We start from the raw sequence: 12,134 nt of genomic DNA, 5'->3' as shown, positions 1-12,134 counted from the left end.
CACCCTTTATGGCCCATCATACTTTTAGATCAGGCAAAGAAATCATTACAGAACAGTAACACAATCCTTCCACATAGAGATCAAGCATGCTGCCCCTGCTGCTCCAATATGTGAAGGAATCCACCTCAACCCATTAAATGCATTTTGGTATATTCTATACTCTTTTAGAGCTCGTTCCCCCACCCCCCAGCCACTGTGCATAGCCCATGGACTTCACTTGGCTCTGTACATGATCAGCACTTCTAAAATGAGGCTCTTAATTTACCTGCTAGGTATTCTATGACAGCTGCCATGTAGACTGGCGCTCCAACACCTATCCGGTACTTGTATGTTCCTTTCCTCAAGTAGCGCATCATCCTCCCCACAGGGAAAATAACACCTGCCCTGCTTGAGCGTGACATTTTGGACATTTTCTTTTTCCCACTTCGGGCAGACATCTTGCTGCTATATTCCTTTCAATTTGCTGAGAGAAAGTTTTTATTTATTTGCACCTACACAAAAGCTGCAAGGGAAAAGAGATGGATTGACGGTGAGTATAGCAGAAACTTCTACAGAACAGTTTCAATATAGACTTGCTTGTGCTTTCTCACAGAGACATTGATCTGGCCACAATAAATACAGATATTAAAGCAGAAGCATCACTTATCAAACAGCATACAATCTGAGCACTGAAAACACTATAATCTCTGTTCTTTTGCAAACTGTATATTAAGACAGAAATAGATCAGAAAGAGCAGTTTGGGGAATACAAGAAAATTGAATGCACATTAACTGATTATAATAGAAAAAAATTGCTGCTATTCAATATATATGTAAACATCTCTTTGTTGTGTATAGCAGGTGATGATGCAACTGCAGTGGAAGGATTTAATTCTTGCTAAATGTCTTAAAATCAATTTACAAAGTGAGGGGGATATTTTCAGCATACCATGGTGGGAGACAGGCATGTAACACTCATCATTATTTAATGAAGTTTCGTTTGGTTCTGTTTGTCACGGTAAATAAAACTACATAAATAAACTACATTAAAAGAATGTTACAGTTGCAAAGTAAAACACTCAAAGATTAGGGAATGCCAGAAGTGAGGTTGCCCATGCAAACTTAATTCAGAATGTGGATGCATTCTTATACAGTCTTGCATTACATGGCCACAGACTTTTATTTATTTTTTCCTTTAGGGCCCGTCTCATTAGTACACAAAAAAGGCAATGCTCACTGAATGGGTAGCTATTAATATTTCTTTTTATCCTCACCATTTTGCGTGTGGCTACATGCTTTAATTACTGTATACCATTCAAAACCTGTGTATGGGCTTTTTTATGGCACTCATCATTGCATCTGAGTGATTCACAAACCTTAATGAATTTCTTTATAACACACATATCAGATGGGGTGGTGTTATTCCCATTTAACAGATGGGGAACTGAGAGATTAAGGCCTATGTTGTCAAATACGTCCACTAATTTTGCTGCCCAAATTTAGATGCTTAAAATCTGATTTTTCAGAATAGTTGGTATTTTTACAGTACTTCAGATGTTCAAAGCATAGCTCCCATTAACTTCATTTGCAGTTGTGAGAGCTCAACATTTTTGCAAATGAGGTCCCCAATGTCTCCATCAAGTTGGGCACTCAGATAGGGAGGAACACACAAGTGGCCACCTGTGGAAAATTTTGATTTTGGTGACCTGCTCAGCATTCCATTGGAACTCTGGCAGATGCAGATAAAATCCAGTTCTCAAAAGTGGCATTCAACTATCTTAACCATGAAACCATCCTTCCTCTTCTTGCAATTCCATGCCTCAGTCACTGCACACCTTCCCACTATGACAACAAGTGTGGTCGGAGTCCTACAGTCAACAGCCTAATTCACTACTCAACCTTGATTCATTCCTTGAACTCCATCTACCTCGTGCACTAAATGAGGCAGGATTCAGTCAAAGTTGGGTGGATTTTCAAAGGTCTCCTGGCACCATAGCAATCCTCCTGACATATCTCAAAGCAAGGAGGAACTAGAGTTTCTCAGTTAAAAGGCTGTAAGAATTTTTTTAACATAGGCAAAGCAACATATTTCTCCTCTAACCTCATTCTCTAAAATGGCTGAACCATTTTTGTTAAAAACCTAGCCGAAGGGCTTGGCTACACTTGCAAGTTAGAGCATATTAAAGCAGCCCCGGGCGCCCTAGCACATCACTCTTCCACACTGGCAAGGCACGTAGAGCGCTTTGACTCCAGGGCTAGTGCACTCCTGGTACTCCACCTCGGCGAGAAGATTAACATTTGGTGCGCATTGGCTGAAACGCCCAGGTGTGGTGTGAATGAGGTGTTGCATTATTGCGCTCTGATCAGCCCCCGGAAATGTCCCATAATCCCTTTAAATCAACTGGCCACTCTTGTCATTCTATTGGAATCACTCCAGGCATGCCGATGTGCCCTTTGAAAGTTCCGTTTCTGACAACTGGCATGCTTATCTGCTCCGAGACAAAGCAACCATTACTGTTGAATGCTGTGTGTGAGAGAGAGTGGCGGGGGAGGGGGTCTGTTGCTGTCTGAACTTACAAGACAGCATGCTGACATGCTCTCAGCCCCCCCAAAACCCACTCTCTCTCCCCCCCATACACACAACATACTCCACACCCCTCATTTGAAAAGCACATTGCAGCCACTTGCATGCTGAGATAGCTACCACAATGTACTGCTCTCTGTGGTCATTGCAAGAGCTGCTAATGTGGCCACGCCAGTGCGCTTGCAGCTGTCAGTGTGGATAGATTGCAGCGCTTTCCCTGCTGTGCTCTACGAAGGCTGGTTTAACTTGTTTGGGAAACACTGACCTAGAGGAATCCTCTCTAAAGCCCTGTCCACACTACATTTCTAACTGATTGTGTAACCAATTACTGACATGGCTAATAGTGGCTTGTGTCCACATACAAGTACTTAAAAGTAACAATGGTCAGTATCACCCTCTCACATAGTTGTGGTTCTTATAACAAGCTCAGCACACTGTTTCTTTGCAGGGTATTCAGGATACCCTCACTGGGCCCACTTACCCAGTTTGGCTGGTCCTCCTTCCTCCTAGCTTTTGGAGTGGTTTGAGCATTGGCCTGCTAAAACCAGGGTTGTGAGTTCAATCCATGAGGGGGCCATTTAGGGATCTAGGACATAAATCTGTCTGGGGATTGGTCCTGCTCTGGGCAGGGGGTTGGACTAGATGACCTCTTGAGGTCCCTTCCAACCCTGGTATTCTATGATTCTAACTCAAAGTGCTCTACATCTGCAAGTGTAGCCATGCCCTGAGGTAGACACCAGTATAGAAAATTGCAGCCCCAGTGATTAAGTTTGGCAGTTATAAGCAATTAAAAGCAGGGTGTTAGGGTGGAAGGCAAGCTGAACTACCTGCAGTACACTGTCTGTTCACTGTTCACAGTAGTTCACTGTCTGTTCTGCCTATAATAACTACAGGGAGCTGGATCATCCCTTGTGAATGTGTACATAGTTAAATTTGGAAACATTAGATTTTTATTGGTTGATTTCAACCTACACACGCAAACCAATGAAAAATATTTCTATCCAAAATTTACAGATAGACAAAGTAAAAAATATGCTTCTGAGAACATAGTTTCATTTAAGGATATTTACCTTGTATATTTTGACGTGATATTGACAATTTGTCTTTTAACAGTTATAAAGCTATAACCTTTTAAATCTCAATGTCTACTGTCACTTCATAATTATTGTCTGACCCCTCCTCCCATAATTTCCTGCACTTGTGAACATTTAAATTGATAAAAATAAGTTATAAATAAGCATCGATTTTTATCCACTGAAATTATATTTAAAAAACCCCTCAAATTCTGCCATGGCTATATTTAGCGTTCCTCCTTTCCATGTGGCAGAGAATGAGAGCCACCTCTTTACACTCTTCTTGCTGTGTCTTATGTGAATGGAGGTCCATTAAGTTCAGGAGGTAGAACTGAGGTGAGATAGGGAGAAACAGGGAACAGGCTGTACTCCACAAAACTATCCCTCCTTGTTCTGCTCCTGCTTTTTCAGCTGGAACTCTGGGAGGCAAATTATATGGGTCAGAGGTATATTAACACCCTCCTCTGGGTCGCCTTTACAGCTGCTACTGAGCAGCCACAGGAGCCAACCTCCACGGAGCTGGGAGGAGGTCCCTCATCTCTTGCCCTAAAGGGAATGATTACCAGTTTTTCTGCCCCTCTGGCTTCCTTCTGCAGAAGTTTTCCATGGGAAGAGCCAATCTAGGCTAGGCTTAAGGAGCAAAGGAAATAAAACCTAGCTATCTCCTTGCATCTTCCTGTTTTGTGGAAACAATAAACAAGTTTTCCAGGTAAATGTCATGACGACTCTGGAATCAGCCATTTTACTTAAACAGTATAAAAGGCTTTTAGCTACAGATACATCTTCAGCTATTAGTCAAGCAATTTCTACATTTTAATTTTGTAAAGATAGCTGTCCACCTTAATGCCTAATTCTGACCTCAGTTACACCACAGTAAGTCCTGTGTCATTCTACTGAAGTGTATGAAGAATTTGGCTGCAGCCCCTAAGGCTTCTGCTGATGAAGACATATGTACAGAATTTCTCTTATATGCATTCACAGCAGTGGAACAAGAAAAAAGGAAAAGGTTAAGTTGAAAAGGATTGTGGTGACATGAAGTGAGGCATTGTGGGAAATCTATTCTATGGTTGTAGATATGGGCCTTTCTGACTTCCAGAGCATGATGAAGACACAACACAGAACTCTCTTCCCACTCCGTTCAAATCTTTTTATTTTTTGACACCCACATTTTTCAGCCTGCTTTCAGTTTTTATACCCTAAAAGTGGAGTTGCCACAGACAACCTGATCTTTTCCAATTTTACGTGTGTAATTTCAAGGTCCTACATTGTCATGACCAAACTTGCTGAGGAGAGCTGCCTGTGAAACCCCAGACCTCCTGAACTGAGGAGAGGGCACTGCTTTGTGACATGTGTTATTCACTCATTGCAGGAGCTAAGCTTCTTGCCTCAACAGCTCTTGCAATCCCTGACAGACTGGGAGTGAAGGACAAAACTATAACCGGGAATAACAACATAATATAGTGTGCTACTGTGATCAGGCTCTTAACAGCCTTTGATATCACTGCATCACAAAGACACATTCAAAATCCATTTGAGAACACTGCAATCCAGGTCTAGTTCTTCTGTTTATTCCAAGCAAGTGACTATATGAAAAGGCCCACCTGTCCAATACTAGTCTAGATGTTCAAAAAAATTGCTCAACTTTAACAGCCATCAGGAAATCAAGGACACTTTCAATCTAAATTGAATTCTAGCTACACTTCTGCCACATTTAAGAAAGAAAAACACTGAATAGTCAACAGTGGTCTAAAATACCCCCCATTTGTCCTTATCCACCATGCTGCTGATTTTCCTTTCTGAATGTGTTTATTAACAGGTATAGTAACGAAAACTAAGGGAGAATAAACTAATAACCTTGTAGACAGACATTCTAAGAATTGAAGATACATATGACCTCATTATGAATTCCTAAATAATTACCAATTTTGAATCAAGTGCTGTAGTATGGGAACTAATAAAATTGCCATTTGATCTCAAATCTAATTACTGGATAAATATTTGCTCTAAAATGTCAGTAGTGGGGCTACCAAAAGAAAAATACCGTCTCCCCCCAACAATGCTATTTTATTATGTCATTAGCTGCTTTTTCCCCTCCTGCCCCCTTTTTAATTCAGTGGCTGAATTTAACACTCTGGCAGCAAAGGATGAATTGCATTAGGGATATCATGGTAATGGATGCAATACTGCGATAAACACTATGCCAGGCTTCGGGAAACATCCATACAATGCCACACAACTGTACCAATGCACCGCAATCTTGAACTTTAGCAGTGCTGCACAAAGGTTTGTAATTTTATTTCACACCATTTTAACAGAATTTCCCCTTGGTAACTGTTCTGTGTTTTCAGGCCCAGTGACTGTTAGTAAACTTTTGCTTTTTACAAAATAATGATGAAAACAAGTTCTTCAACAAGATGGAAGGAGTATTACATAAGCTACTTTACAAATTATGTTGATCAAAAGAGGACATGAGATAGCATACTGCAATAAAAAACAAAATAAAACTGTCAAACTTATTTAATTTGTCACAAGCCAATCTTAAACTCAGCACTTTATTTTATAACATTGAATAATCTCACTAACACATCCTTTTTAGTTCTGGTGATAACTGTCATTCAAATGGCTATCAAGTATCTATCCAGCTCAAACTCACACTAAATTAATCTCTCTTCCATTGTTTTTGAAGGACAAAATCCTGATTCTTTCTAAGTCAACGACAAAACCGCAATAGGAGCAGTATTTGGCCTATCAGAAATGTTGTGGTTGCATTCAGCATCTGTGTTAAAAGATCATAGCGCATTGGTAGAGCTGTGGATATGAAAAAGTACTCGACTACAAAGTAATGAGAGAAATTATTACATTATATATGTTCTCTCATTAGGCAATTACAGTAAATCATTTTCCTGACTCCTTCTTCCCTCACTGTTTCTAATTTTCCATCCTTTCCCTTTACCTGATCCTTATTTTTCCTAATACTCCCACAACTGTAACACACTTCTGTGCAACTGTTCCTTGCACTTCTCCCCAACTGCTGTTTCCCAACTGTCAAGGAACCTTTGTATTACAATACTCTTTCCTTCTTATTCTAAAGAATTTTTTTTTTTTTATGAGTTCAGGTCAGGGCTGAGATACTTTAACACAGGGGTTGGCAACCTTTCAGAAGTGGTGTGCCGAGTCTTCATTTTTATATTCTAATTTAAGGCTTCACGTGCTAGTAATACATTTTAACGTTTTTTAGAAGGTCACTCTATAAGTCTATATATTATATAACCAAACTACTGTAATATGCAAAGTAAACAAGGTTCAGTCGCTTTATTTAAAATTAAATTAAAATGCAGCTCTTATCGGTTTAGTGTGATCCTTGCCTTTGCTTTTCCTTGCTGAGTTTTCCAATGTCTGGCACATATTTGGATACTTTAACCTGCACACAGGCTTCTGAGTGATCAGTTGTTAACCAGCTGGCAGGAGGTCAGCGGCTGGGACCCAAGATTGGCTGCTGAGGTGAGTGGAACTAGTGGCTGGTAGGGCCGAAGGCCTGAACCCTGTCTGGCAGGGGGCCTAGGCTGGAACTCTAACCAGAAGCAAGGTGAGTGGGGCTGTGGCAGGGACCCCAGCTGGCAAGGGCCCAGCAGCCAAAACCCCAGAGCAGCGACTGAGTGGCTCAGCCTGCCACCGCTCTGGGGTTCCCGCTGCTGGCCCCTTGCCAGCTGGGATCCCACCGCCGGTCTCACTCAGTGCCCGCTGCTGGCCTGGGTGAAGGAACCCCAGGCTGGCAGTGGGCTGAGACCCTGACTGGCAGGAGCCGGTGGCCAGAACCCCAGACTTACAGCGAGACCTTCTAAAAAACATTAAAATGTATTACTGGCACGCAAAGCCTTAAATTAGAGTGTATAAATGAAGACTCGGCACACCACTTCTGAAAGGTTACCAACCCCTGTTCTAAGCATACACAGAGCTCTTCTTCAGGTTTCGGAAACATACTCAGTGTCACAGCTAAATACAAGATCTGAACAGATTGTTTAATTTAAGTAGTTACTACAGATTTCAAGGGACTATTCAGAGTGAATCACCTTGAACGGGATACTTCACCCTGAATGGTCCCTTGAAATATGTGCAGTTATGTGCAGTACCTTTCATAAGCCCATGTATGATCAAAAGCTTGTCTCTCCGGCTGTCTACACTCCAGACCTTGCAATGGAGAGAGCTCTCCTACCAGCATAATTAAATCACCCCCAATAAGTGGTGTTAGCTATGTCAGCAGGAGAGCCTCTCTTGCCAACATAGAACAGTCAACACTAGCACTTTTAGCAGTGAAACTTACGTCTGGCGGGGGCGCGGTGTGCGTATTTATTGGACAGAAGTTAGTCCAATAAAAGATATTACCTCACCCACCTTGTCTCTGGATTTAAAGTTGACAGTATTCCTTTAAACAGGCCCTAAAGGAATGCCACTGGCCAAAAATGAGAGTAATCGTAAGAAAATATGGAGTTATTAAGAGCTGCAGCACAAGAGTAACTGAGATAACTGTGAATGTTTGAGATGTTTTGAAGTTGGTGGCAGGCAAATTTCTGACCCCAATGATGGAGATGAAGTGAAATGTGGGAGTTGAGGAAGAGCTACAGGAGTCAATGAATGTGGTTGACCAGAAGGTTGATCATCAGCATCCAGCAATGTGGCCTCCCTTTCCCCATGTGAGTTTGTAGGAAGCTGGCAGCAGTTTGCAGCACCAGCGTGTCTGATGGCACGGGACACACGCTAATCTAGACATTCGACAAGAGAGAGCAGCCGTTGCAGCTCTGCCACAAAGGGAAACTGAGTCTGTACTAAGGGGGAAGGTCATTTTCAGCGCACGCGGGCGCCCCACATGCTGTCCTGGTGGAAAGGGCAGCCCAGGGCGGGCGGCTCCCTGGGCGCTCAGCCCGCGCAGGGTCCGAGCTCAGCGCAGGCGGGGCCCCAGAGGTGCGGAGCGGGCGGCGCTCTGGCCCAGCGAACGAGAACAGGCTCTGCCGTCTCCCCGCAGCAGTGTCGGGCTGCGATTGTTTTGTTTTCCCCGCGGTAGCCTCCTCGACGCTTGTCTCTTTAAGGGGCCGGGCTTCTAGTCCAACAGCAGCCTTTTGTCAAACCTGAACCCGCCTTTTTATTTTTCAAATACAAACTGCCAAGGCTCCTTCCCCGGTACCTCCTGCGCGCGCCCGCCCACTTCCCAGACACCCAATAGATACCTCCTGCACGACTAGGCTGTCTGCGCTCCTAGCTACACAAGAGACCCGCCCTCCAGCACGTGCTGCGCCCGCTCATTGGCCGAGCCAGAGATTAAAGCTCCGGCGCGCACCGCCAGAGAACTAGGGGGGCGTGAAGTGATTGGCCGAAGGGCTGGCGACTCGGACATGCGAAGGACATCTTCTCTGACGTGGGTGGTGAAAGTCGCGCGCCGACTAGGGCATAAGGGGGCCCTGGGTAGGAGGCGCGTTCCGAACGTTCGGGGCTATACAAGCGACCCGCTGGGGCGCGGCCCTGAGAAGAGGGGGCCGCTAAGGGCGCGCGCCCGCCGGAGGAAAGGAATCTTCCCGCGCAAACCCCCAAAGAGCGAGTCTCTGGTGCCGGTCAGCTGCCAGCCCCGCCCCCAAAGCGCGGCTTCAGGGGGGCTGTAGGCTTAGCTAGATGGAGGCTGCCATTAACCGGGCTCCGACCGAGGACGTCCCGGAAAGGGAAGCGGAGGGGGAGTGCCCTCGCCTCGCCCCACTCCCCCGGGGAGAGTCACACAGGGAGGGAGAGAGCGCACACCCCCTCCGGGCCGCGCCGCTGGGAATCGCTCCTGGCGCCGCACAGCGCAGCCCACAGAGCACCGGCTCCGCATCCCCGGGGGCCGGTCACCACCCTGCGCCCAGACCTCCCACCGCTAGGACCGGCCTCGGCCGTCCGTGCCGCCGGCCAGGCCTTTCCCTCGGGCCAGCCCGCGCCTAGCGCCGGCCCGCCCCTGTCCCCCGGAGGAGTCCTTCACCCCGGGCTAGCGGCTTGGGGCAACCGCCCTGGCTCAGCCGTGGGTGGAGAGCCTGGGCCGACGGAGCGGCCGATCGTTCGCTTTCCACGCCATGCCTCCCTTCCCCCCCAGTGCTCCGCACCCGCCGGGCCTCTCTCCTCACCTGCCCGGGGGCCGCCGCCGCCGCCCCAGCCTCGGGAGGCTCCTGCTCCGGCTAACTCCTCTGGGCTGCGCTCGCCTGCCGCTGGCTTTCTCTTGTATTGTATGTTTCAATGGCGGCGGCAGCTCTGGAGGGGGACGGAGGGGGGGCTCCTTCTTCTCCACATACCGCCTCTAGGAGGAGTCACTGCAGCTTGCCTGCAACAGCCCCTGCCGCCCGCACACAGCGCGCTGCCTCTCCCTGGCCAGGCCCGCTGGCTCCTGTCGTCCAAAAGCGACCCGCTGACGACGAAAGGGCTCCCCGACCTTGGCTGCGGGGGTGCCGTGGGGCAGTGCATAAATAAAAGCGGGTTTGCCTGAGTGCAGGAACAGGCTGGCCGGGCGGGGGCAGGGGCAAGGAGAATTGGCGCCATTGTGAGGTTTGGGGGTCCTTTAAATGACATGTTTGGGCCATTAAATAATATCCAGGGCTGGTTCATAGCACCCAGGGCCAAGGTTTGGTGCCCCAATTGGTATTAAGGGAGCCACTCATCCCAAAATATGGGGGAGAGGATATGCTAGCCGTTAGAGTATTTCGGGTATTGCATGAGGTCAGGATGCAGTATTGTCAACCCTAAATGTTCAAATATCACAAAATTGGCTCTAAAGTCATGAGCGTTTTTAAAAATAACATCTTTGGGGTTCTTTTTATTTGCCATATGGGGTTGGAAGCGTTTTCAATCTTGTTGCCATAACCACAAAAGCTACAGACTTGCCTTCTTTCTAAATGAAAGCTGAGCTGTTCAGTCACACCAGTTGAGGAGTTGGGGTTTTGAAAAAGCAACAAATATTGTGAGACCCTGTGATGCAGTCACAAGAGTTGGCAATATTGTTTAACCATAATACAATACACACCTTTTGTAAATAAGGGTTATAAAATACTATTTTGAGACAAGAAAATAGGAAATGTTTTCAAATGTTATAACTGCTATAGATTAACATCTGGCAGGTTCTATGCAGCAACAATGGAAAGGGGGAAATGAACAGAAAAATCTAGGTTTCCTATGTAGCACCAAAAACTTCTGTCATCAGGCTGAGCCATTTTATTTGTATCAATAAACTCTTTTCTCCACCTTATTTTGTTTATATACATATTTTTGTATTTTGAATCTATGTACAAACTATAGATGAAGTGTATGTTATCACAAAAATGCCATTCAAATGGATTATATAAAACAAATTGTGCTGGATTGCAGTTATAATTATTAGTGTTTGTCTTTGCATGAGTATGGAGTCACCAAATACTTATATATGGCAATACTATAAGTTTTAAAGGGGCATAATTGGGGATAATTGAACAAACTATTTTTTGAGTTAAAGGGTTGTGGAAAATCAATACTTTTCTCACTTCAAGAAACTGCTTGTTCTGTCATGGTATTCTTCATGAGAACAAGGGCACAGGAGAGGTTCTACTGAGTTTGAGAAACTGTCATTAAATTTTCAATTGCTTAATTAATGTTTGAACAGCAGTATGAATATTTAAAGCATCATATCAGAAGTAATGGTGAAATTATGATCCTTTTGAAGTAAATAACACTTCCATTAACTTCAGTAGGGCTAGAATTTCACCCAAAGAGTTCTCCTATATGAATTGGGGATGTCTGTGTTAAGCATTTATGAATGTTACACATCTAGAAGCTGTTTCCAAGCTCCTCTGGCATCAGCTAACAAATGTTACAGCAGAAACCTGGAATACAATAGTATAATATTTGCAGGTCTCTTGAGAAGAGCTGGGAAGCCTGGTTTTGCCCTTTCTGTAAGAGGGATAATGCAAGCCCTAGCACAGTATAGGAATCTAGGGAGGGTATGAAATTGAAGAGCTTTACAGTGTGCTCCTGGTATTATAGAACTTGTCCTAGGTGTGGAAATCTTAAATGAGAATTCCTTGCCTTTTTAGTGTTTAAATTATCAACTACCACACTGTAGTAAGTTTAGATTTTTGTAGGTAGAACACATTCTCATCCTTAAATGTGCATTAATAAAGTTACAGCTATTACTCACATCCCTGAATGCATTTCTGGAAGGCATTCAGATACTACAATGATGAGGGTGGTATAAAACATGAATAGAATAGAGTGACAAGAAAAGTTATTAATGGATAAACAATGTATTTTCACTGAATTAAAAGCAAACTGCATTTCATTATTCATCAGCAACAGGAAAAATGACATTTGATGGCTTATTAGTATTGTTTGGTGATGGATTGCTCTAGGCAGTGATCCTGGAGTTTTGGCGTATATTTTCACATGTGCTATTATGCAGAGTGTTATCAAGCATCCAGGTTTTTCATGACACAACAGCTATAGTACAAGGAAGAGAG

The 12,134-nt window shown here is 44.6% G+C and overlaps 1 protein-coding gene and 1 long non-coding RNA gene across 3 annotated transcripts in view; one reads left to right on the top strand and one right to left on the bottom strand.

Annotated features, from left to right (window-relative positions):
• LOC127054009 (core histone macro-H2A.2) overlaps window positions 1–1,055 on the bottom strand; it is a 43,137-nt gene extending 42,082 nt beyond the window's left edge. The window contains exon 1 of the mRNA XM_050959620.1: window positions 266–1,055. Within this exon, the coding sequence (XP_050815577.1) occupies window positions 266–437 (172 nt within the window). The 5' untranslated portion in view covers window positions 438–1,055. The remainder of the gene's footprint in view (window positions 1–265) is intronic.
• Window positions 1,056–9,001: 7,946 nt separating this feature from the next.
• Window positions 9,002–12,134, top strand: part of LOC127054096 (uncharacterized) — a 36,485-nt gene continuing 33,352 nt past the window's right edge. For both annotated transcript variants that reach the window (XR_007775173.1, XR_007775172.1), the window contains exon 1: window positions 9,002–9,239. This is a non-coding gene — a long non-coding RNA (uncharacterized LOC127054096). The remainder of the gene's footprint in view (window positions 9,240–12,134) is intronic.

The sequence above is a fragment of the Gopherus flavomarginatus genome, chromosome 6, assembly GCF_025201925.1.
Source record: "Gopherus flavomarginatus isolate rGopFla2 chromosome 6, rGopFla2.mat.asm, whole genome shotgun sequence".
Classification (NCBI taxonomy): Eukaryota; Metazoa; Chordata; order Testudines; family Testudinidae; genus Gopherus; species Gopherus flavomarginatus.
The sequence above is the reverse complement of the archived record's forward strand: the minus strand, read 5'-3'. Positions and strand labels throughout refer to the sequence as shown.